This window comes from Protopterus annectens, chromosome 12.part0 (genome assembly GCF_019279795.1).
Source record: "Protopterus annectens isolate FY-2018-M chromosome 12.part0, PAN1.0, whole genome shotgun sequence".
Lineage (NCBI taxonomy): Eukaryota > Metazoa > Chordata > Ceratodontiformes > Protopteridae > Protopterus > Protopterus annectens.
In genome coordinates, this window is record NC_056746.1 from 1,261,567,115 (window position 1) to 1,261,593,937 (window position 26,823).

The following is a 26,823-nucleotide window of genomic DNA, read 5'->3' on the forward strand; positions in this document are numbered from 1 at the left end:
ACCCATCTATCCAGCACCCTAGAATCTCTATCAGAAGGGGTTGGATTTTTAGTCGTAGAAGCCTTAACACCCTTAGGACCCTGAAAAATAGTCTAAGGATCAGCAGCAGGATTTTTGAAAAGAAATGTGTGGGAGTCAGGAACCCTGTAATATCGGTGTGGCTTACTAGGAGCCAGAGACAGGGAATCAGGAGTTATGCTCGACTCTGAGAACACATCAACAATGTCTAATACAGGAGGTATTGCCAAAGGCCTATGCTGAGGAAGAAGAAGAAAATCCCTAAGCCTCTTTTTTGATTCTGAAAAATCCTGACTCTCCCAGTGAAAATGATCCCTTAAAGTATGCAAAGTCTCTCCAAAATAGTAATCCACAGGAGAAGCAGATGGGATGGATTCCCCTGCATCAGAGTCCTCATAAGGAGGAATATAAAATTCCTGATCAGAAGAGGAATCAGAAGAAATGGAAACCTGATCTGAAGATTCATAATCAGTGCCTTGCCTTGGCCTCTTAGCAGGAAGGGGGGGGGGGGGGGTTGGGAACCCCTGATTAAAGGAATTAAATCCTCAACCATTTTGATCATTTGCTTTTTAGGCATAGGTGCCTGAGGACGTGGCTCATGCGTCGTTTTTTTGGACATAGAAGTTGGTTTTGACCTTGTTTTTTTGTTGATGGCGTTGGTTTAATATAAAAATGTTGAGGCCTGAAAACACCCTCAGAAGCCGGTGCCTGCTCAGCGGCTCCGGACCCATCCAAGGGAGAGACATCCGCGGGTTCAATACTTGCAGACTCTCGCGGCATACTGGACTCCGAATGGGTCTCAGTAGAGGCCTGCGACTCAAAAGTAACAGGTATCAGGGGCTGTGAAAGCACCTCACTAAGTACCGGTGAACCGGCGACTGGCTTAGGAGAAGCTTTGTCGGTTTTGGACCTCGACGGTCTGTCTCTGTCTTTTTCCTTGCGTTTTTTGCAAACTCCGGTAGTCGGACTGCTAACCAACGACATTTCAGGGTAGTTAAATCTTGAACCAAAATATTTAGAAGCAAAAATATACCGACGCTTAATAGTGCGTTGGTTAAATTTAGCACAAAACCGACAGCAAGGCACATTGTGATCAGGGCCTAGAGGCAAGGAATACAGTACAAATGAAAATCCTTATGAGGTATTTGCTTCCCACAAGTAATGCAATTATAAACTATTACTGACATCTGTAAGGAGCAAGAAAAAGTTTCCCCAATGGGGTACTTAGCTTTAGTTTGAAGACTTTGGTTCTGAAACTCGAAAACGAAAATTTCAGGAGTCAGCCGACTGGCACTTGCGAACTGCTTCTGCTTCGGGCACCGTGCAGCAAGAAAGACTGATTAAAATGGCGTTGGCTGCTTGTTTTATACCCCTGACGACCTGACGTCATGGAAGAAGAGACAGCAACCAACGCAGGACCCAAGAATTTGTTATTCAGGCCGACTGAGGGCAACCTGCCAGCAGATTACCCAATTGTAATGACTGCAACAGTCAAACACGAAGAACATCTGTACTATGTTCTTCGTGTTTTACTGTTGCAGTCATCACATTTGGGTTGATTCCCAAAGCTAAGGAAGGGAGGAGGAAGTTAAACAGCATTAGGGCCAGCTATTAAGCCCTGCAAGACTGTAGTGGCAAATCCAGCTCTGGATTTAGAAAAGATAGGCATGTGGTAATGCTTGGTGAAGGTATGTACAGAGCTCCAGGTAGCAGCTTCTAGGATGTCCCTGGTAGGGACTCCTCTAAGAAAAGCTGCAGAGGTAGATGCAGCCCTGGTGGAATGTGCCCTGTGGGGTAGGTTTTCCATGGTGCTTGTAGCAGAAATTAATGCAATGGGCTATCCATTTGGAAATGGTTTGCTTTGAAATGGCCTGCTGTTCAGATTTTCTGAGAGACTTAGTCCAGTCCAAACAGAATCTAAGTTGTCTGTGCACGTCCAGAGAGTGCAGTAATCTTTCCCCTTTGTTTTGTGGATTAGGGAAAAAAGTAGGCAAATTAATGGACTGATTTAGGGCCACACTAGACACCACCTTGGGCATAAAGGAAGAATTAGTCCTGAGGAAAACCCTGTCTGCGTGGAAGATAATGAAGGGTTCCACTGCCATGAGGGCTTGTAATTCAGACACTCTTCTTGCTGAAGTGATGGCTACAAGGAAGGCTGTTTTCCAAGAAAGAACTTCATCTCTGCTGTTGCAGCTGGCTCAAAGGGGGGAGGGGGGGGGAAGAGTGAGCTCTTCCAATCCAATAAGGTCCCAGGCTGGAGTGGGAGCTCTCCTGGGGGGGTCTTAATATTTTGGCCCCTCTAAGGAATTGTTTTAGCAAGGGGTGAGAGAAGAGGGGTGCCTCAGTATTATAATGTGCTGAAATGGCAGAGGCATGAATTTTAATTTACGAGAAGGATAGGCCCTTGTGGAGCATTTCTGTTAAGTACTGTAGAATATGAGGTAAACAGGGCACTGTTGTGCCCATTCCCTGAGCCTGGCTCCAGGAAAAGTATCTTTTCCACTTTTCAGCATAGGATTTTCAAGTACTAGGCCTCCTTGCCTCCAGAATGACATCTAGCACCTGTTTACTGAGGGATGCTAGAGAGAGCTCAAGGAATTAGCCAGGCTGCAAGGTTCAGGGTTTGAAGCGGAGGGTGCAGAATCTGGCCCACCTGCTGGGACAGCAGGTTAGGGGTCTGAGGCAGGTGCCATGGTTGCAGCAGTGTCATACTGCGCAAGAGGGGGTACCAGTGCTGGCGTGGCCAGTCTGGTGCAATTAGTATTGTCCTTGGCTTGTCCAGTTTGATCTTTAGTAGAATCTTTGAGAGTAGAGGCAGAGGGGGAAAGGCATAAACCGAGAGGCTTTCCCCGGTAAAGGACAGGGCATCCACTTTCCAAGCTTGACTGTGGGAGTTCTTGTGCAGAATTTGTTCAACTGGTAGTTCTGAGGGGAGGCAAACAGGTCTACCTCTGGAGTCCCCCATTTGTTCCTCAACAGGTTGAATTTTTTGGGTTCTAGTTTTCATTCGTGTGGGTCCATGAGATTTCTGCTTAAGTCTGCCACTGAAATTAGTTTGCCTGGCAGGAATTGAGCTTGTAGGTGCACTTGGTAGCTCAAGGCTGTGTTCCACAGAGCCATGGCTAGTCTGCAGAGAGGGTACGAGTGGGTTCCCCCCTTGCTTATGTACCACATAAAGTACAGTTGTGTACCTACCATAAATGTAGATGTTCAAGTGTATTCACTGTTGCAGTCATTACACTTGGGTTATCCTGCTGACAGGCTACCCGCAGTCGGCCTGAATTCCAAAGTCTTGGTCCGGCATCGGTTGCTGTCGCCTCTTCCCTGACGTCAGTGTGCCAGGGGTATGAAAGATGCAGCCGACGCCATTTTCTTCAGTTTTTCTTGCCCCAGATGTCAGGTGCCCCCACAAAGGAAGGCTAAAAATTATGCCAATAAATATGCATGTACTAAAACAAACATTTCCTTCATCTAACAGCAAATACACCACATAGGTTGTATAGGGTAGAGAAGTACAGATAAGTTCCAGCAAAGAAAAGGGGGTTTGGTGGGTGGGTAACCCGGACTGCAACAGTGAATACACTCGAACATCTACATTTATGGTAGGTACACAACTGTACTATGTTCATCGTGTTTCACTGTTGCAGTCATTACACTTGGGTTACATCCCAAAGCAGCGGTTGGGGGGCTGGATCTAAACAGGATTAGGAGGGGCTATAAGGCCCTGCAGAACTGCAGTGGCAAAGCCTGCTCTGGATTTAGAGTAAAGAGGTAACTGGTAGTGCTTGGTAAAGGTGTGCACTGAACTCCAAGTTGCAGCCTCTAAAATGTCTTTGGTTGTTACTCCTCTGAGGAAGGCTGCTGAAGTGGCTGCTGCTCTGGTTGACTGTGGCCTAATGCCCTTAGGCACTGTTTTGCCATGTTGTGCATAGCAGAAACGAATGCAGTGACCTATCCATTTTGAAATAGTCTACTTGGAGATTGCCTTTCCTTGTGATCCTGCAGCATATGCCACTAAGAGTTGCTCAGTCTTTCTGAAAGCTTTAGTTCTGTCCAAGTAGAAACGTAGCTGTCTGTGTATGTCCAAAGAATGTAGGAGTCTCTCACCCTTATTCTGTGGGTTTGGATAAAAAGTAGGCAAATGAATGGTCTGGTTAAGGGCCACACTGGACACTACCTTAGGCATGAAAGTCAGCTTTGTCCTCAGAGAAACCCTGTCTGGATGGAAAATGATAAAAGGTTCCACAGCCATGACTGCCTGTAACTCTGAAACTCGTCTTGCAGATGTTATTGCTAGGAGCAGAGCTGTTTTCCATGATAAGAATTTTATCTCAGCTGTATTGGCTGGCTCAAATGGCAGTAGTGTGAGTTTTTCCAAGACATAGTTGAGGTCCCATGCAGGTATTGGTGCTCTCCTTGGGGGTCTTATATTTTTGGCCCCTCTGAGGTAATGCCTCAGCAATGGATGAGAAAAAATAGGTGGTTCCGTAATGTAATGAGCTGAAATGGCAGAGGCATGGATTTTTATAGATGAAAAGGATAAGCCTTTGTCCAGCATCTCAGTTAGGTATTGCAAAATCTGAGGAATAATTGGTACAAACGCGTCAATTCCTTGTGCCTGGTTCCAAACACAGAACCTCTTCCATTTTTCTGCATAAGATTTTCTGGTACTGGGCCTCCTGGCCTCCAAAATAACATCCATTACTGCTTTAGAGAGAGCTGTGTTCTGAATGGCTACATTATCCGCCATGCTGCCAGATTTAGGGTCCTGAGTTGGCTGTGCAGGATCTGATTGTTTTGTTGGGTCAGTAAGTGAGGAATTAGAGGTAATGTCCAGGCTGGGCCTTGAGACAAGCTCCTTCGGATTGGGTACCAGTGCTGGCGGGGCCAGTCTGGGGCAATTAGAATCATTTTTGGTTTCTCTTGTCTGACCTTGACGAGTACCTTGGGGAGGAGAGGCAGAGGAAGAAAGGCATAAACTGTTAGGGTTTCCCAGCTGAATGATAGAGCATCCACTTTCCATGCTTGCTTGTGATAGGTCCTTGTGCAGAATCTCTGTAGTTGGCAGTTGTGGGGGGAGGCAAATAGATCTGTGTCTGGGCATCCCCATTCCTTTGTTATCCTATTGAAGACTTGTGGATCCAGTTTCCACTTGTGGGGATCCGTGAGGTTTCTGATTAGTTCGTCTGTATTTATCTTTCCTGGCAGGAATTTTGCTTGCAGGTGTACTTGATAAGTCAATGCTGTGTCCCACAAAGTCATGGCTTGTCTGCAGAGGGGGTAGGAATGTGTACCTCCCTGCTTGTTTATGTACCACATGACTGTAGTAATGTCCGTCCTTATCAGTAGTTGTCCTGGATGTAGTAGATCCTTGAAAGCTGTCAGGGCATTCTCAACAGCCAGCATCTCTTTTTGATTGATATGAAGATGCCGTTGGCTTGTGGGCCATGTGCCCTGAATAATTTTCCTGCCATGTGGGCCCCCCAGGCATAATCTGATGCAACTGTTGTTATTGCCTGTCTGGCTGTGGGTTGGCTGAATGGCTGTCCTTTGTTGTGGTGACAGGCCTGCGCCCACCATCGAAACTCCTGTTGCAGGCAAGGAAGGAGGGTAATAAATGTTTCCAGGCTGTGGCAATGTTGAGTCCAAACACTTTTTAGATACCATTGTAGTTTCCTCATATGCAGTCTGGCATATGGAATTAGTAGAATGCAGGATGCCATGAAGCCCAAAGCCTGCAGAATTTTTCTTGCAGTTAACTGGGTCTTTGTTGCCAACACTTTGAAGTAAGAAGTCAGTTGCCTTTGTTTGTCCGGCGTGAGATAAGCCATCTGGGCAGTTGTATTTAAGCTTGCACCCAGGAATATTATCTCTTGAGAGGGTACTAGTTTCGATTTATTTTCGTTTACTGTGCACCCTAGGCAAATTAATAATCTTTTTACAAACGCCAGATGTTTTAGTAGAATGTCCTTGTTTTCTGCTTGAATAAGGCAGTCGTCCAAGTAAGGATATATTTGAATTCCTCTTTGTCTGCAAAATGCAATTACTGGTGCCAGGCATTTTGTGAAGACCCTGGGCGCAGTAGATAAGCCAAAGGGCAGTGCAGAGAATTGGTAGTGCATTGAGCCAGCTATGAATCTGAGGTATCTTCTGCAAGACTGTCTGATTGGTACATGCAGGTATGCCTCTTTTAAGTCCAACGTTACAAGCCAAGCCTTCTTGCCCAGCATGGGCAGAAGCTGCCGCAGAGTCAACATTTTGAATTTTGGAACGTCCAGAAAAAGTATTTAGAATAGACAGGTCCAGTACTGGTCTCCAGGCTTTGTCCTTTCTGGGTACCAAGAAAAGTCTGAAGTAAAATCCTTGTCCCTGCTCTTGCTGAGGTACTTGTTGAATGGCCCTCATGTCCATGAGGGATGAAACTTGTTTTTGCGCCTCTGCCCATTGATTGTGTGGCAGGTCTGGCATACCTTTTGCCTTTGGTAGGGTGTGAAAGTGGACCCTGTAGCCCTGGGACACTATATTCAAGACCCATTTGTCCTGGGTGATCATGTGCCAGTTTTGTGAAAAAAGTGCTAGTTTTCCCTCTAAGGGAGCATCCAAAAGATAAGAGCTTGGTACTGGTAGAGGAAAGTCATTGGGACTGTTTCCTATAAGATTGAGATTTGTCTTCTCTGCTTTTGGAGGTAGACGCACCCCATTGTTTAGGCCTGTATGAGCCTTGGGGCTGGGATCTGCCTCTAGGGCGCCTGTATCTGCCTCTTTGTGGCCTGACACTGGAAAGGACCAATTTTTTGAAGGCCAGTTCCTGCTAAATCTTGGTGGCTGTACCTGTAAAAAATCCTTAACTGTCTGCATAGATTTCGCTTTATCCTCCATTTTCTTCAACACCTCTTCTGCCTTAACACCAAAGAAAGTATCATGCTATAATGGAGCATCCAATAGTTTTGCTTTAACATGATCAGGCAGATTTTGTTCCTTTAACCAAGCATGCCTCCTAATCACAGAACCCGTTACAGCGGCTCTGCAAGAGGCCTCCAAAGAATCAAAACCACATTGCAAAGTATGTTTTCCCACCTGTTCAGCTGCATGCAATACATCCTGCATTTCCTTGTTTTCGGCATATACAGAATTTGTTAACATTTTCAGTTTTAACAGTGACATTAAGTATTGCTGATATTTAAGCATATGAAACTGACAATTTAAGCCCTTACAGCCAAGGTAGCAGAAGTATAAACTTTTTTTTCCCCCATCTGTCCAGTGCTCTAGAATCCCTATCAAAGGGAACAGGGTTTTTTGCAGTGGAAGCCTTGAACCCTTTGGGACCCTGAGAAATAGTTTCTGGGTCAGCAGCAGGGTTTTTATATAGAAATTTGTGTGAATCTGGAACCCTGTAGTACCTGTCTGGCTTAACGGGTGCAGGGGGTATAGAGTCTGGAGACAGGCCAGATACTGAAAAAGCATCATCTACAATGTCCAGAACAGGGGGAATAGCAAGGGGCCTGTGCTGAGGAAGTAAAAGAAAATCTCTGAGCCTTTTCTTGGATTCTGAATAATCCTGGCTCTCCCAATGAAAGTGCTCCCTCATAGTATGCAGTGTTTCCCCAAAAGAGTAATCCTCAGGAGGAGAAGCTGAAGGAGTAGATTCTTCACCATCAGAATCCTCATAGGGAGGAAGAGTATTCCTGATCAGAGGAGGAATCAGAGGAAATGGACATCTGATCTGAAGATTCATTTTCTGTCTCTTGCCTAAGCCTCTTATCAGGAGGAGGATGGGAACCCCTGATCAAAGTAATAAGGTCTTCGGCCATTTTGAACATCTGTTTTTTAGGCATGGAAGTCTATCCTGGAGAATGCTGTACTTGTTTCTTTGTCTTTAGAGCTGCTTTAGTCTTTGGCTTTGAAGCTGAAGATGGCTTTACATATAACTGTGTAGGTCTGAAAACACCCTCAGAAGCCGATGCCTGCACAGCGGCTCTGGACCCATCTGAGGGAATAGTTTCCGAGGAGCCAATACCTTGAGTTTTCAGAGGCCCAGCCGGCTCCATGTGGGAGTCAGAAGCGGCCTGTGGCTCTGAGGTAGCTGGTGTCAGGGGTTGCAAAAGCGACTCACTGAGAACCGGCAACTAGCTTAGAGAAAAGCCTCATCGTCGGTTTTGGACCTTGGATGCCTGTCCTTGTCTTTATCCTTGTGTTTTTATAAACTCCGGTTGTCGGCTGTTCCGCCAGCACTGTATAATTGAATCTGCAGCCAAAGTAATGAAAGGCAAAATCGTACCGACGCTTAATAGTGCGTTGGTTAAATCTAGCACAAAACCGACAACAAACAATGTCGTGGTCAGGGCCTAGGCAAGGAATACAGTAAGAGTGAAAATCCTTATGAGGTATTTGCTTCCCACAAGAAATACAATTGTTAACTTTTTCTGACATCGGTCTGGAGCAAGAAAAAAGTTTCCCCAACGGGGTACTTAGCTTTAATGAAGACTTCGGATCTGAAATTCGAATTCGAAAATCTCAGGAGTCGGCAAACCGGCACTTGCGAACTGCTTTTGCTTCTGGCACCGCGCGGCAAGAAAGACTGAAGAAAATGGCGTCGGCTGCATCTTTTATACCCCTGGCGCACTGACGTCAGGGAAGAGGCGACAGCAACTGACGCCGGACCAAGACTTTGGAATTCAGGCCGACTGCGGGTAGCCTGCCAGCAGGATAACCCAAGTGCAATGACTGCAACAGTAAAACACTATGAACATCTGTGGTGTTGTCTGTCTTTTCCAATAGTTGTCCTGGAAGAATACGGTCTTTGAAGGCTGTCAGAGCATTCTGCACAGCTAACATTTCTTTTTGATTGATATGCAGGTGCATCTGTCTCGGGTTTCATTTGCCCTGAATGCACTGCCCTGCCATGTGAGCCCCCCATGCATAGTCTGATGCGTCTGTTGTTAGGGTTTGGGCGGCAGGAGGTAGAGTGAAAGGGATTCCCTTGTTGTGGTAGCAGGCCTCTGCCCACCAAAGGAACTCTGTCTTCATACAAGGATAGATAGAAATGAGAAGTTATGTACTCACCATAACGTTCCATCTGAGTAGGTGGCTTCATTTGTCTGCAACCTGTGGGTCTTGGATCTGATATCGGATCCGAGCCGGCAACTATTTATACAGCTATGGATCCGAGCTCCTAGCTCCTCCCCTCACCCATAATCCCCTGCCAACCCCAAATGACCTCAGATCAAGTTTGCCCTCCTATGTATACCTAAAAAGGTATCCCAACAGGAAAAGGCAGGATAATACCACCAAACTAACTCTTCTGAAGGCCAGGGGGAAGGAGTGGGGGGATGGTTGCAGACAAATGAAGCCACCTACTCAGATGGAACGTTATGGTGAGTACATAACTTCTTAATCTGGAGTAGGGACTTCATTTGTCAGCAACCTGTGGGACAGAGTCCCCAGCTACCTGAAACTTGGGCGGCCATCATGGAAGGATGTTCCAGAGCACTGCGGAGCCAAAGGATGCTCTCCCTCTGGAAATGACGTCCAGTTTGTAGTGGTTGATAAAGGTATGAGATGAGGCCCAAGTGGCTGCCAAGCAAATATCATCCAAGGGGACTCTAGATCTGAATGCAGCAAAAGTAGATATGGAGCGAGTGGAATGTGCACGAACCCCTTGAGGTGCGGGCCTCCCAGAAGCCTCATAAGCTAGAAGGAAACATGGGGAAATCCAGCGTGATAAGGTGACCTTCGAAATGGCTTTACCCAAACTGAATTTGGCAAAGGAAATGAACAGCTGATCAGATTGTCTGTGACCAGCAGTCCTATGAATATAGAAATGCAGCTGCCTGTGCACATCTAAAGAATGCAGCTTGTACTCTCCTTTATTTTGAAAATTAGGGAAGAAAACAGGTAGGTTAATGGACTGATTGATATTGGTTTCTGAGGCCACCTTAGGCAGGAAGGATGGATTGGCCCTGAGGTACACTCTATCCTGATGAAAAACCAAGTAAGGGGGTTTTACGGAAAGAGCTTGAAGTTCCGAAACTCTTTTCGCTGAAGTGATGGCTACCAGGAATGCTGTTTTCCAAGACAAGTATTTAAGATCAGCCGAGGCAGCTGGTTCAAAAGGAGAAGCAGTCAAGGCCTGAAGAACTAGCGATAGGTCCCAAGGGGGTACGGCTTCTTTGATAGGGGGCCTGAGCAGAAAAGTACCCTTGAGGAAGATTTTACATAGTTTAGCTGACATCAAAGGACCTGTCTCGTGTCCCACATGGTAATGGGAGATGGCTGCCAATTGTACCTTGACTGTCGAACAGCTAGCCCCTTGCTGAAAAAGCCCGGTAAGGAAGTCCAAAACGGATGTTAGCGGAGCAGTGAAGGGGTCCAAATTATGATGTTCCACCCAGACGGAGAAGCGCTTCCATTTACTGCGGTAAATTTTCCTGGTGGAAGGTTTATGCTCTGCCACCAAGATGGCTTTGACTGGTGAAGAGATACCAGGAGTCCTAATTAAGAGTGGAACTGGAGCAGCCAAGCTGTTAGCTTCAGGTTGTCCAGGTTCGGGGTCGGTAAGCCTGATGGGTGGGATATTAGATCCGGGCTGGTATCCAGAATCCAGGGAGGATTCACCAAGTGAGACCACAGGTAAGGGAACCAAGTTTGTCGAGGCCAGAATGGGGCAATGAGGATCATTTTGCTCCCCAACCGAGAGGCTTTCTGTAACATCTTTAGCATCAGGGGTAGAGGAGGATAGGCATAAAGTAGACCGGGCAGCCAAGCATGCACTAGAGCGTCTCTCGGGGTTTCCCCTGGTGGGGGAATCAGCGCGAAGAAGCTGTCGCATTTCGTATTTGAGGGAGAGGCAAAATGATTGCAGCAGGGATGCCCCCATTTTGCAAAAATCCGCTTCGCTACTCGGGAGTTGAGAGACCACTCGTAAGGGGAAAGAATAGTGCGGCTGAGTTTGTCCGCCAGAATGTTGCACCGTCCCGGAATGTGCGTTGCGATCAGAAAGTGGTTGGTGGAGATCGCCCATTCCCACACCCTCATGGCCTCTCGGCAGAGTGGATAAGACCTGGTTCCCCCCTGTTTGTTGATATACCAGACAACTGACATGTCCATCTGTATCGCAATAGTTCCTACGGGAAGAAGGTTGTGAAGTGCTTGCAACGCTAACAGCACTGCCCTCATCTCCAGAACATTGATATACAGGGAGGTCTCTGTGTCGTTCCATGTGCCTTGGACTGTTCTGCCTGAGCAATGCCCCCCCCCACCCGAGGCGAGAAGCGTCCGTGGTCACCGTGACGAGAGGAGATGGAACGCAGAAGGGGCGGCCTGTATGGAGGTCTGGGGAATGAAGCCACCATAACAGGGCCCTCCTGCAAGCTTTGCTGATAGAGACAGGGTGATTGAGAGGAAGAAGTTGAAAGGACCATTGTACTTGGAGGGTCCACTGTAGTACCCTCATGTTTAGGCGAGCGCATGGAAGGAGTGTTACTGCCGCTGCCATAGAGCCCAGTGCCCTCAGGACCAATTCCGTGGGTGGAGCTTCTGATTGGAGGATGGCCCGCACATGTAATCTCAGATTCTGTAGTCGTTCCGAAGTGGGGTAGGCTCGCAGACTTCTCGTATCTAATCTGGCCCCTATGAAGTCCATCACTTGTGTCGGAGCAAGGGAGGATTTGTCCATATTGATCGTGATGCCTAACTGGGGAGCTAGGCGGAGAAAAAAATCTCTGGCTGAGCAGAGCAGATGCCTTGTTGGGGCGGTCAGGAGCCAGTCGTCCAGGTACGGGAAGACCTGCATTCCCTGAAGTCTCAGGTGGGCCGCTATCACTGCTAAAACTTTGGTGAATACCCTGGGGGCTGTGGTGAGGCCAAAGGGAAGGACCCTGAACTGATAGTGGCTGGCTCCCAGCCGGAAGCAGAGAAACCTCCTGGATCGTCTGTCCATTAAAATGTGGTAGTACGCATCCTTGAGGTCTATTGAGCACATCCAGTCGTTCTCCCGCAACAGGGGGAGAATGGATTGAAGAGTGACCATTCGGAATTTCTCCTTGGTTACCGACAGTTTCAAGAGGGAAAGGTCTAGAATTGGTCTCAGGTCCCCCGTCTTTTTTAGCACCAGAAAGAACCTGGAGTAAAACCCTAATCCGAGCTGGTCTAGGGGGACGGGTTGGATAGCCCTTTTTTCTAGCAGCTGCTGGATTTCTGCGGCTGCAGCCTCCCTCTGATCGGGTGGTACATCAGAGAGGTTCATGAGCCTGGGAACATGTTGCATAGGGATTTTGTAACCTCTGGATATAATCCGAAGCACCCAGCGGTCTGACGTGATGGACTCTCATGCCGCCAGATGGCTCGAGAAGCACCCCCCCCCCCGACTGCCTCCAGAGTGGAGCAGTCGGGCAACCCTTCAGGGCTGTTGCGTGGGCCGATCAGAGAAGGAATCTCTGGACCCAAAATTTCTCGGGGCCCCTCTGCCTCTAGGGCAGCGTCCTCCCTGTACTCCTCTGCCACGGAAGGACTGGCTGTGCGGAGCAGGTTGGGAATGTTGCGATTTCCAGAACCACATCTTCTTCTGTCCCTTTTGGTTCTTGGAGAAAGACCTCTGGGGAGCAGAGAAGCGGACTCCGACGGCAGACAACGTCTTCCCGTCCTCCTCGCTCTGGACAAGTCTCTCGCGAACGGTCTTGCCAAACAAAGCAGAATCATCAAAGGGGGCATTCGCAAAGGACGCCTTGAAGGGCTCCGCGAAGTCACAATGTCGGAGCCAGGCCTGGCGTCTCATAACTAGGCCCGCTCCGTTAGCTCTAGCGGCTCCCTCAGTGGCGTGAGACAACAGCCGCATAGAGGTATTAGAAATAGATCTCAGAGTGGCCATTACGAGTGGAGTACAATTGCTTGTCCTCCGCCGACATGGACTCCGGGGGGGGGAGCAGCGTATTCTTTAATAAGATCCCGCTGCATCCTGATGACATGTGCCATGTAGTTCAGAGACCTTACTGAGAAGGTCGCTGAACTGAATACCCGCTTCCCAAGGCGATCCATCGAGCGGGACTCCTTGCTCGGAGGATGGACTGAGGGGCTCTCCTGAGCTAGTTCCCTCTTAGTGGCTGCCGCCATCAACATGGCATCTACAGGGGGACCCTTGCTCCAGTGGGGCCGGTCTGCGGGGGGGCTCAAAATCCTATCCGGGCGCTTAGGGATTGGCACCACAGTGTCCGGCTCCTTCCACGCCCTGGTGGTCACAAGGTCCACCAGGGGGTCGGCCAGAGGGAACACCCAAGAGGTAGACGGGCCTGCTTCGAATGCCTCCAGGAACACGGACTCATCGGAGGAAGCCTTGGGGGCAGACCCCCCCGCCCCCGAGCCTGAGCATTTCCATGATGTCTCCAAAGGAGACATCCTCACGGGGTGACCTTGGGGAGCCTTCCCCTTCATCCAAGTCCGTGTCCTCTGTTAAGGACTCGAGGGAGTCCACGTGCCTCCTCTTACACTTATGCTTGCGAGGCACTTCCTCGGGGGGGCTGTCCGAGGAGGTCTCACCAGCAATGTCCTGTTCCAAAGGAACAACCTGGGACATGGAAGCAGGCTGTCCCTGTGGCCGGGTGATGGAAGCCTGACCCAGCAGAGAGGGAGTGCAGGGTGGAGCCGAGACAAGGGCCGGAGTTCTGGATGCTCTCGACAGAGCCCTCTCCACTACATCAAAGGCCGAGGGGGAGCCACTCTCCCTGGGCTCCGAGAGCCGACTCCCACTCGGATCCGATGAAGGGATCGGAACCGGCACAGAGACAGTCGGATCCGAGGGACCAGTGTGCTCCGACCTGGACGGAGCCGAAGGCACACTGAATCCCTCAGATCCGAAGCTCGGGCCACGGCTCCGAGAGGTCGGATCCGACGATGGAACAGACAGACTCGAGGGTAGGGTCGGATCCGAAGTACCCAGTACTGTCGGTGCCGACCCACCCCCGGCTCCAACGCTGCCCGGCTCCAAGCGCTCCGAACCCCTTAAAGCCGGTCGGAGAAGGAGCTATCGGAGCAAAAAAGGGTGTCGAGCTCCCCCCCCAAAAGGGGGGGGGGCAGGAGCACTCCCATCTGCAGCTGGGCCTGGATGAATCTTCTCATCATCCGGTCCAAGTCTGCATCAGACAGGCTGTAAGTGGATCTCGACGAGGCCACCGAGGCAGGCCTGGAGTGCCGCCTCGATGACCTGGATGGAGATCGGGTCTCCTCCTCCTCAGGTCCCGGGGAGAAACAAGGTGATCGGAGCCGAGGAGGAGGAGACCTGGAAGCCGTGGAGGGAGAAGCCCGCTTAGCTGGGGGGGCCGAAGCAGAGGCCTCGGGCCGCAGCTTGTGGTGCTTCTCCCTCCGTTTATCCCTCCTGGCCTCCCTGTCCTCCGGTGCTTTAGTGGGAGTTTGAATCCCGGCTGGAGGAAGGGGGCAGGAGTGGCCACCACCACAGGCTGAGGAGGTGCCACGGGAGTAGCGGAGGCCGAAGCCGACTCCGGGGGCATAAGTCCCACCAGGACCAGCTTTGACCTCCACTCTTTCAGTGCCCTGGGGTTGAACCCTGCACAAATCGTGCATCCCGAGGACAGGTGTTCAACCCCAAGGCACCGAACACACAGAGTGTGACCATCCGCCGGAGAGAGCTTATGGCCACACTCGGTGCATTTAGAAAAAATAGGCTTTGGGGCCTCTGACATATCCCAAAACTAAGTAACACTACACAAACACACAAGGCCCCAAACGCAAGCACACACAATCACACACTAACGACCAGCGAGGGGAGGGTAAATACTAAAAATTAAAAAATTAACAGACTAAAGGGAAGCCTAATACACACACACTAATTAACCGACAGAAAAAAAGGCTAAAGAGATAAAAAGGGAACACTTATCTCAATAATTGCCAAGAGCTCAAAATCCAGCTGACACACTCTAGAGCGGCAAACTAGATCTGAGGTCATTTGGGGTTGGCAGGGGATTATAGGTGAGGGGAGGAGCTGGGAGCTCGGATCCATAGCTGTACAAATAGTTGCCGGCTCGGATCCGATATCGGATCCAAGACCCACAGGTTGCTGACAAATGAAGTCCCTACTCCAGATTCATTGTTTCCAGGCCCTGAGAATGCTGACACCATTGAAGTTTCCCAATATGCAGTCTTGCGTATGGAATTAGTAGAATGCAAGAGGCCATGAACCCCAGGACTTGCAGTATTTTCCTTGCAGATACCTGGGGTTTTGTGGCTAATAGTTTGAAGTAGGTTGTCAAATAAATTTTTCTCTGGAGTGAGGAATGCCATCTGGGAAGCTGTGTTCAAGCTTGCTCCCAGGAATACAATGTGTTGGCAAGGTACTAGGTGAGATTTCTTTTCATTGATGGTGTACCTCAGTGAAGTTAGAAGTTTCTTTACGAATGCCAGGTGTTGTAATAGCAAGTCCTGCCTTTCTGCCTGAATTAGGCAATCGTCCATGTATGGGTAAATTTGAATATTTCTCTGCCTGCAAAATGCAATGGCTGGAGCTAGACACTTCGTGAATACCCTGGGTGCAGTAGATAAGCCAAAGGGAAGTGCAGAGAACTGATAGTGCATGGAGCCTGCCTTGAAGCGTAGGTATTTCCTGCAAGATTTCCTTATTGGGATCTGCAGGTAAGCTTCCTTTAAGTCTAAGGTTGCCAGACAGGCATCCTTGGCTAGCATAGGAAGGAGCTGTTGAAGAGTTAGCATTTTGAATTTTGGAACTACCAGAAAGGTATTGAGAATAGAGAGGTCCAGGATAGGATGCCAGGAATTGTCTTTTCTGGGTACCAGGAAAAAGTCTTGAATGAAAACCTTGTCCCCTTTGTTCTGCTGGGACAGGCTGAATAACCCTGACACTGAGAAGAAAGAGAGAACCTGCTATTGGGCCTCCGCCCATTGATTTGTGGGTAGGTCTGGCCAACCATTTGGGGTTGGTAGTGTGTGGAAGTGGGATCTGTATCCTTGCGAAACTATGTTCAAAACCCATTTGTCCTGGGTAATGAGTTCCCAGTTTTTTTGCATGCAGGGCGAGCTTTCCTCTTAAGGGAGAAGGTAGCTGAGAAGGGCTTGGAAGGGTTAAGGTTAAGTCATTGTGCCATTTTTCCGTAGGGGGGTGGCTTACTACTCCCTGTTTGGAAGTGGGAGCCCCCAACTGCTTAGCCTGAGACTGTAGCCTAGGTGGTCTGCTGTTCCTGGGTTTGGACTGAGAAGGCCTGGAAGGGACTGGAAAGGACCAGTTCTTTGAAGGCCAATGCCTACTGAATCTGGGAGGCTGTACTTGTAGGAAATCTTTAACAGTTTGCATAGATTTAGCTTTTTCCTCCATCCTTTTGATGACTTCTTCTGCTTTGTTGCCAAAAAGGCGGTCTTGGTTTAAGGGAGCATCCAGTAATTTAGTTTTAACATGATCTGGCAAGTTTTGTTCCTTAAGCCAAGCATGCCTTCTAAGTACAGACCCAGTGACAGCAGCCCAGCAAGATGCTTGTAAATCATCAAAACCACATTGTGAAGTATGTTTACCAACTTGTTCTGCAGAATGCATTAAATCTTGCAATTCTTTGTGTTCAGCACAGTCAGGAATTAACATCATTTTCTATTTAAGTAGTCCCACAATATGTTGCTGATACTTTTAACATATGAAACTGGCAATTTAAAGCCCTAATGGCCAAAGTAGCAGAAATGTATACCTTCTTACCCCATCTGTCTAAGGCTCTAGAATCTCTAACAGAAGGGGTAGGATTTTTGGCAGCAGTAGCCTTAATGCATTTTGGTCCTTGGGAAATGGTCTCTGGATCCGCAGAAGGATTCTTGAAGAGGAACTTGTGAGAGTCAGGTACTCTAATACCCGTCAGGTTTTCTGGGAGCTGGAGGTAGTGTCTGGGGTAAGGCTAGATTCCAAGAAAGCATCATCTACAATGTCCAGAACGGGACAGATAGCTAAAGACCTGTCTTGAGGCAGGAGTAAGAATTCCCCAAGTCTCTTTTTGGACTCAGAGTAATCCTGGTTTTCCCAGCAGAAATGCTCCCTAAGAGTATGCAAGGTTTCACCGAAAGAAAGATCTTCTAAGCATTTGTTTTTGAGGCGTATGGGCCTGAGCCTGCAGTTTGGTCGCTGGTTTTCTAGGCGTAGTGTGTGTTTTTGGCCTGAGGGATTCAGAACTTCTGGATGGAAACAATGGTGTCGGTTTAATAATAATGTCTGTAGGCCTGAATACACCCTCAGAAGCCGGTGCCTTCACAGCGGCTCCAGACCCATCAAAGGTAGAGACATCTGCAGGTTCCATAGTCAAAGAAGCATCTCGCGACATATTGGACTCCGAATGGGCCTCAGTAGAAGACTGAGAATTTGAAGTAGCAGGTATCAGGGGCTGCAAAAGCGCCTCACTGAGTTCCTGCGGACTGGCAACTAGCTTAACGGACGCGCCGTCTGCAGTTTTGGACCTATGCAGTCTCTGTCTTTATCCTTACGTTTTTTTGGAAGATCGGTAGTCGGATGGCTTAACGAAGCCATTTCAGAGTACTGAGATAGAGTACAAAAGTAACTGGCTGCAAAAATAGCCCAATGATGAATAGTTCAGGGGGGTTGAACAAGGCACAAAACCGACAGCAAGGGACGTTGTGGTCTGGGCCTAAACAGGGGATGCAATAAGAATGAAAATCTCTATGAGCTTATTTGCTTTCCACAGGCAAGACAATTGTTAACTTTTACTGACATCGGTTGGATCAAGAAAAAGGATCCCCAACAGGGTACTTATCTTTTTTGAAGACTTCGGGTCTGAAACTCAAAAATGAAAATTCCAGGAGATGGCCGACCGGCACTTGCGAACTGCTTTTGCTTCGGGCACCGCATGGCAAGAAAGTATGATGTAATGGCATCGGCTGCATGTTTTATACCCCTGACGACCTGATGTCATGGAAGAAGAGACAGCACCCGACACAGAAATCCGAAAACACTGGTATTCAGGCTGGCTGAGGGCTACCTGCAAGCTGATAACCCAAATGTGATGACTGCAACAGTGAAACACGAAGAACATCAGAAGCTTTCTCATCAGAATCAGCAAGGTAAGACACCACCTTAGATACCTGTGAAAGGACAGCCAAACATCCTGGCCATGAGAGTCTGGTAATTAATGGCAATAAAAGACAAGGTGGCAACAATATAAAAAATTCCTTGCTCAACCTTTTCATGGCTCGACTACCCTTAACAGAAGGAAGGAGCTTGGTACATGGTAATAACTTAAGAGAGTTTGTCAGAGGAAATGAGACCACTGAAGGATCAGCAAAAGGCCACTCATACAAAAACTTGCAGTCCTCAGGCGCCTTATAGAACCTATCAGGCTTCTTTGGCGCAAGGGTCTGAGAGTCAGGAGCCACAGAGGCAGAAGAAAAGGTGTCTAAGGGGGCAGTAACACAGGAAGGACAGCTGATGGCTTGGAAGACACCATTTGTAGGAATTCACAGTACTGTTTTTGAATGTCAGAAACCTGGGAACAGTCCCCTTTAAAATATTCCATCAGGTGGGCAATAGTTTCCCCAAAGGACAACTTCCAAGGGGGGAGTCTGGACTCGAGGAATCTCTTCCTATAAACCACAGTCCACAGGGAAGGGAATTTTGCAAAGAATAAGCCAGGGAATCTTCTCCAGAATCCAAATCTTCATCCAAAGAATCCAATTCCCTAGACATTTTAACATGAATTGAAGACTTAGGGAGGGGGGGGGGCAGACACCCCTTGAGGAGGCTTCAAGGCCATTAAAGCATTACACAGACCCAGAGTATAATCCTGCTATTCACTTTGGGAATCTTTAACAGGGGAAATAGGTTTAGTTTTCTGCTTCCTTTTCTGTGGGATATCCGCCCTAAAAACCCTCGGTGGTTCACATCCTTGACGAGTTTCAATGATGGTGATAGGTATTTCCTCCCTTACTAAAACCTGAGGAATCCCCCCTCAATCCTTTGGATATTATCAGTCAAGGTTCTGCCTCAACGCCAGGTACAGACACTGGAAAAAGCCTCAGGGGATGTACAAAAATTTGAATCCATGCTGGCCTCTTACTGGATCTTGGCAGTGGAATTCAAAGCAAGCACTGAACGGTCTCTTCATGGCTTTTACTAGACTCTAGAGACACATTCCGGGGAGGCTGGGCAGCAACTGAATCTAGCCTAATATTTTTGGCCTCCTCCTTGGCAGACAGCTGCCCCCAGGATGGGAAGATTCCACCACAGCACCCTGAGCCAACAGCTTAAGTCATTGGTTCTTAAGATACATGCACAAGGAAGAGAGACGGCTACAGAGGGTCTTAGGCACAAATGCTTGGCAAGTAAAACACTGCACAAAAAAGACACTGGTCATGACAGATTTTTTATGAAGAATCTGCCTCCCACAGACATTTTCCCTTCCTGGATGACATGAACACAAACACCAGACAAAAGAGAAAAAGGAGATAAGAAACCCCAATGGGGCACTTATCTGAAAACAGCTTGGTAACCAGCACAGCAGAAAGGCATTCAGACTGATGCTTGACAGCGGAATTTGTACTGGTGGCAAAGATATTCTGAGGGTTTGTGTCCTTATGTCACCTTTATGCCCTACATCTTGTGGCACCTATAAGACCTAAAGGCTTTGGTATACTGGTCAGACATAGGACTATCCTTGGCAGGAGATCTCTTATGTAAGAATACTGCAAGAGTGATATGAAAGGACATCATATTATTACCTGCTAAATTAACAAACAAAGGTTACAAAAAGGTTCCTGAAAGCTTAGTGGCTGTATCACGCATGTATGCGCTGATGTATATGTGATTTTAAGATGGAAAAGACTAGAGTTGTCACAGCCACAGGCAATATATGCAGGGAGTAAGAAATGTTACTGATAAAACCCACTACTACACAAATTATTACCCTGACTGGATTGACGTCTTTTAGCAATTAATGCAGCAGAGTCTGGGGAGGTAAAAAAAAGTCTCAAGCCAAAATGACATATAAAGGAATTAAAAAAAAAAGTAAGTAATGAATGAATCCAAAGAGAACAGTACTACATTAATACTAACAAAATGATTACGTACAATTTCTGAAGTATAATTACTGCATCTTAACGAGACTTGCTCATCACCCACAATGAAGTAACTTAGAAATGCTGCTATACCTTTAGTGGTACCAGATGCTGAACTTGGCTTAGCAGGTCGTTTTCGTGGAGGATTGTCTGATGTATCCAGCGAAGTAGAATCTTCAGCTCGAGAATTCTTTCTGTTTGGAGTCTTGATTTTTTCAGCAGATTCCTTCACATCAACACTGGAACAGAGAATGTGAAATGATGAGAACAATGACAGAGTGGCTTAATCTTTGGTTTCACTATCTTAGGAGGAAAGGGAAATCAATGAGACTCAATCTGCAGTTAACTCCATCCTGAGCAAAGATAGCAAGCCAGGTACTACACTGTAAGCACCTATGATACCACAGCTCAAGTTTGCAGCTGCTTCACCGATATTCTGGTACACACGCTGCACCGAACAAGGTTACACTAATGCACAATGCAGGACTTTGCTAACCTTTCATTTTTCTTACATAAATTACTGGGCAATAAAAACATACAAGGAAATTATAAACAAAGATGGTGACAAGGTTCCTTAGCAAAGAAAAAAGGGCATTGCTTTTCCTTGGTAATTATACAGTGATGTATTACACACTATAATACAAATTGTGATACCTTACTCAACATTTCTCAAGAATATGCAAGTCGAAGAGAAGGAATCATTTCTAAATACTTCAATACATACTCTCCCGTCCCAACACACACGATTTTTATTACAGCAATTTCTTTTTTATTACTTAAAGGTAGGTAGACTGTATTCTAGGGGCCTTTTTTCAGCTATGAACTCGTTGCATAAAATGTCAAAAAACAGAACACTTGCACCAGTCTAGTAAAGGGATAAAGCCATGACTATGGACCAAGCAAACAGTGGCTCTGGTGTTTCATACAACCAGGAAAGATGGATGGGCGCACTCAAAAACCCTTGCAGCTGACTCCTGGTGAAGGCCACAGATGTGCAGGGGGAGTTGTCCATGGGGGTGGGGAGGGCAAAGCTGCGTGAGTTGCACACGGAGGGGGTGTGGATGATATACTGCACAGCCCACTGCATGACCTTCTCTGGTACCCAGAAGTCTCAATTTCTTCTTCCCCAAACTTCAGGCAGAGCTAGTCCAAAAGTGTTTAAGTTAGGTACAGCAGACATGGTCAATGAGATGAGGCTCTGTAAGCAGCTGATGGTCAGCAGTGCAAAGCCGAAAATGACACAAGATGCTCATAAACCTGCATGCAAAAAAAAAAAAAAACTAACAGTAATGTATTACTTACAGAGAAGTAGCAGCTACATTTAAATATCATACAAACTTCAGCAGCACTAATCTGCTTCGATAAATTGCTGGAATGATACATACAGATCCATCAAAGGTAGCTACATTGACTTTGGTGGGCTACACAAACTATCTGCACAAGGAAGGAAGCTGCATTGCATGTTTAACATAGTGGAGAGAGGTTATATGCTCAGAAAGTTACACACAGCACTTACGAGGTGGTGGTAAGAGTCTGGCATTCACTGGATGAGAGTTCTGTACTTTAGGACATAAAAAGAGAATGATTGGTAAAGCATCCCAATACTGAGAGGGAGAAGAGTGAATAAACTGATGTTTGAGGACTATAATTTGTGTATGAAGGCTTTAAGTGAAAAAAAAGCCAATAGTGGGGGGATGGGAGGCAATGTCTAAAATATAGAAACTGGAAGTACTATCTCTTTAAGCAACATAAATGGGTGAAACACTACCTTCAGACAGAGTGAATGAACCACAAAAAAACTACTTAAATTAGCAGGATCTGAAGTCTATTACTCCACAAGCACCACCAGACTTCTATTTTGGCAGCAAGCAAACCCCTTTGTTATGGTTATGCCAGATCATTTTTGTCTTGGACCTTTTTTTGTTTAATATAAGCTGGTTGTGCTGGGTATACAGTACAATGGGAGGACAAATGGATGTGCAGTATAAGAGCCTAAACCATTCATCTCTCAGGTGATAGTACATTCTGATTAATACAGTTTAATGCTTCTGATTAATACAGTTTAATGTTTAAAGTATGTAATCAAAAACAGAATACACATTAAATGCTGATCAATATGTCTGAAATGTGTATGGAGCAAAACAGTACAATGGTTTAATAAGGAAACATTTCATGTATATGAAGCACTGCTGTAGTTGTCTCAGACAGCACAACAAAGCTGCAGTATTATTGTCATCAATAGCATAGCCTTGAAAAGGGAGTCTTTTAAACAGCACTGATTTTAGCAAGAGATCACAGTTAAGTGGTTGATGGCATGATGATGCCAGTCACTCCAATTTTTTAGGACTTTACTGAAATATGGAGAAACAGAGAGAAAATCAATTATATTACTGTATGGCTCCTCAATATGAAAGGTAGCAAAAGCAGCTTAAAAAGAATAATCATACTCATTCTAAGATAAAGCAGAACATGGACTTTTATGCAGAAACTGCACTTGCCTAGTTCAGTTTTCACAAATGAGTAAAACCTATTTCAAGGCAAGATGATCAAGTTTCTACCCGAGAAGCCTGCAGGATTAGGAGGAGTAAACATGTTGCTCCAATCAGGGAATCATTCAGGAAATGACAAAGTTGATAACGGCACAACCAAATAATGGCTTTCAGGATTCTTTTAGTGCAAATGTGGACTGTACAACCACACTTCAATTTCCTCAATTGGATTATTCATAATCAGGGAATCCCAGAAATTCTGCACACATCAAAATTAATGTACTGTTTCTATAACTTCTAATGGGAATGTGGATAGTGACATCTTACAATCAGATTAATAGTCTCTGTGCTTTATCATTCATGGCAAGTAAAGTTGTGTACGTAAACCTATCACAACAACTGATGTTCAAATGATCATTGCTACATTATTCTTAGCTATACTGGTTATATCCTGACAGTGATATTACAGCTGGCCAGCTTCCAAAGCTTCCGGCATCTTCCACGTGCCTAAGCTCTCAGCAGGGAGATGGAGAGTTTGGCTTAAGGTAAATCTGGATACCACTTTAAGGGAGTTGGAGCCCTGAAAAAACAATGCTAGGAACACTAACAAATAAATAAAACACACCAAAAAACAAGGGGAATGGAGGGTGGGAAAGGCTACTGCACCAGTGATCATTCGAACATTCACGGTTATAAGTTTACTTACACAACTGTACTATGTTCATTATTATTGATCACTGTGGCAGTAGCCTTAGCTATATGGGTAGATTACACCCTAGTTTACTACATTTGGGAAGTGAAAGAAGAGTCCAGGAACTCCTAGAGAATCGTCCAAGCAAAGCTTGACCTGAACCTAGAGAAGGAATCACACTGGTAGCGCTTTGTAAAAGTACGTACAGGGGACCCAGTGGCAACTTCTAGAATACTTGTAAACTCCAACCCTTTCCAAAAAGTCACAGATGAAGCAAAGACCCTGGTAGAGTGGGCCTTGACCCTGACTGGAATACTTTTGTTACAGTCAGGGTAACAAAAGGAAAAAGCCTTAGACAGCCACTTGGAAACGGTCTGTTTTGACACAGATTATCCCTTCTTCTTACCTTCACAAGAAATGACCAATTGATCTGAAGATCTAAAAGATTTAGTTCTGTCAAGATAGTACCAGAGTTGTCTGTGGACATCCAAGGTATGGCGCATCCTCCCCTCCATCATTTTTAGATTCAGGAAAGAAAACAGGAAGATGGATAGTGTGGCTTAAATCAGATACACTTTAAGCATAAAAGAAGGGAGTACGTAATGTCACAGAACATAATTATGGCAAAGCAAAAAAAGAGAGTGCGCTGTGCACCTGAATTACGTCCACTGACAGTAGAGTTCCCTTTTAACTCCACTGCTGTGAAACCTTAAGTTTGTACGTGTAAACCCTGGGGTGGGGAGGTTGCAGGAGCCCTGACTGCCCCCCCCCCCCCACCTGTAAAAACAAAATTATTTGTTCAAAGGTGGTTTTGGCAATCCTTTTTTTTTTTTTTGCTCATGTTACCTTTGATGACTCGATGTGAATCCTAGAAGATGGATTAGCTCTCAAAGAAACTGTCCCAGTGGAAAATGAGACAGGGATAACTCGCCATAAGAGCTTGTGAGTCAGATCCTCTTCTTGCAGAGGTCAGAAACTGTTTTCCATGTTAAGAACCTCAAGTCAGCTTGGTTAGCTGGTTCAAATGGAGCAAGTGTTAGCTTCTTTAACACAAAATTAGGCACCCAAAGAGAGGTTCACTGGTTTACTTGCAGGCCTCTTGTGCAAAACCCTTTTCAAAAACGTTTTGAAATGAAACTGCATTGAAAGAGGAGGATCCATGGGCAGACATGCTGACATGACCAATAAATGAACCTTGATAGAGAAAAAAAAGGCCATAGGATATTAAATCACACAAAACCTTAAGAGATACCTATAGTCTGGATGAATTAAACAGTGTAAGATACTTCTCTGTGTGGAAGATTTTCAGTGCATACAGCTCTAGTTAATCACTGTATATTAATCAGATCGGACAATAGTAGTAGAAGTAGCGAACTTAAACCTGTCAAGTCAAAAAAATAATAAAAAATATATAATTTTAAATATTGTACAGGATTACTAAGTATTCAAAAGTAATCCAAGCAAGGCAGGCAGTCTGTTTACAGTAGAAAATCCTGAATAGGTACATGAGGATAAGCATCTTTTAAGTCTAGTGTTACCAGAAAACTTGAAAGAAGAAACAGGTTGTGAAGTGAAATAATTCTGGATTTGAGCATTATCACAAACAGATTTAGGAAAGACTCAGAACTTGTCTCTCAGCACTTTCTCTCTTTCCTTCTTTGGCACACTGAATATATTTGAATAAAAACCATTCCCCAAATGGAAACTGGTTCAATCACTCCTTGGGATAGCATGTGATGAAGAACCAGTGGAAACAAGAGTCCCTGATATAGAGGATGAGAAATTACCCCCTGAAAGAGAGAGTAATTTCCTCCCACTGCCATTTATGACTATGATGAATGACCTTCAGAACCCATTTGTCTGAAGCTACATCTTACCAAAGAGAAAAATGGAGATCTAGACTTTCTGAAAAAAGGGGCTAGGGTGGGAGGGGGTCACTGAACAGTCAGACTTGTACTGTCCATAGTCTTGGGAGGTTCAAGGATTTGTTTTGGAACTACCTTGCCATTTTTTCTTACATGTCTGTTTACCTGCATTTTCTTGAGACAGTTTCTCTTTTTTTGCCAAAAAATCCAAACAACGGGTGAAGGGTTTATTTATTGACATTTGATTACCATGAAAGTCGGACTTGGCAGAAGCCCATTTTCACTGGAGGCATAGGGAGAAAAGTTCCAAATTATTGTAAAATCACTGTTCTTAAAACATTTGGCATTCTTAAAAAGTAAAACATCTGCAGTTTAAATAATTACAACAAATTAGACATAATATAAAAGCATTGGTTAAGAATAGATATGTTATATGACATTAATTTAATACTTAAAGAAATTTTAGACCATTTGTAGAGAAATTAGGCAATGTAGTCGAATACAAACAAGAATTGCAATATGAAGTGAAGGAAAAAAGCTTATGGTATACTTAGTGAGAAAGTCAAGGAACATAATTTGATAGCAGTAAGGAAGTAAATGAAGGGAGAGCAAGGAGGTAAAAGGAATGAAAAGGTACTTGTTCACATGTAGGGATAAAGTTCATAATGGTTTTGAGCAACAGCAGAGCCAGATTTTAGCTAGGAAATCTTTCAGAGTGGTTTTGAAAGATGGGAGGGAGGGTATTGACCTGATAGATACAGATAAGGAGTTCCAAGCCTTAGCAACCTTGCATGATTACAGACAGGAGTTTTTGGTCACTGGATCACAGTGACCCAACTGGGAACACAGTTGCGTAGAATTTTTTTTTTTTTAGTGTTGGACAGGCAGATATGGATGCTGGAGAATTTTATGGATGGTAAGAATCCGTGTGCATGTTAGTTGAAGCAGGTCTAACCAATTTGGGCTTTTTAGTGCTATACAGTGGTGGGTTCTGAAAGGGGTATTTGCTGCAAACTTAGCAACTTTGTTACAGCATTGCTCAAGTTTTAATTTTTGTGAAGCCTGGAGGTTAGCAAGGATGGAAGAGCCATAAAAAGAGTGGAGAGGAGATAAAGTAGTGGCAAGTGTAGCTTTAGTTGCGTCTGTGAGAAAGTTTTTGGCTTTGTAAAGCATCCCTAATTTTCGATGACTTTCTTATGCAATTTTATATATGCAGGTCAAATGCAAGATTATCATCCAGGAACACCCCTAATAATTTACTATGAAAAGTTCAATTGTTGCATTATCAAGAGAGGCATTAAATTTCATTTTTTCATGAGAGAAGGATTTGGGGAAGACCAGTAATATTTATTTATTTATTGGGGGGGAGGGATTTGAAAATGCATTGTGAATTACAAAGCCACGTTCACTGGCCATTAAAGCTTACCGAGTAATTTTGTGGAGGTATATCATGTTGCCAGATGTGCAAATGAGAGTGGCATCATCTGCATCTTGTATTAGGCTGGCCTGTTATGTGGATATACAGAGGGTGTTAGTGAAAATGTTAAAGAGGAGTGGACCAAGGATGGAGTCTTGTGGTACACTGGTGGTGACTGGGAGGTAAGGAGAGAGCATGGAGTGCCATTTTACTGACTGATACCTACTGGACAGGTAGTGTTTGAGCCAAAGAAGGGTGGGCAGAGACGGACCTAGTGAGGAA

At 45.8% G+C, this 26,823-nt stretch overlaps 1 protein-coding gene across 2 annotated transcripts in view; it reads right to left on the reverse strand.

Moving 5' to 3' along the window:
• Positions 1 to 26,823, reverse strand: part of NCOA6 (nuclear receptor coactivator 6) — a 1,393,760-nt gene that overhangs the window by 130,622 nt on the left and 1,236,315 nt on the right. For both annotated transcript variants that reach the window (XM_044090286.1, XM_044090285.1), the window contains one exon: positions 20,173 to 20,318. In XM_044090286.1, the coding sequence (XP_043946221.1) occupies positions 20,173 to 20,318 (146 nt within the window). The remainder of the gene's footprint in view (positions 1 to 20,172; positions 20,319 to 26,823) is intronic.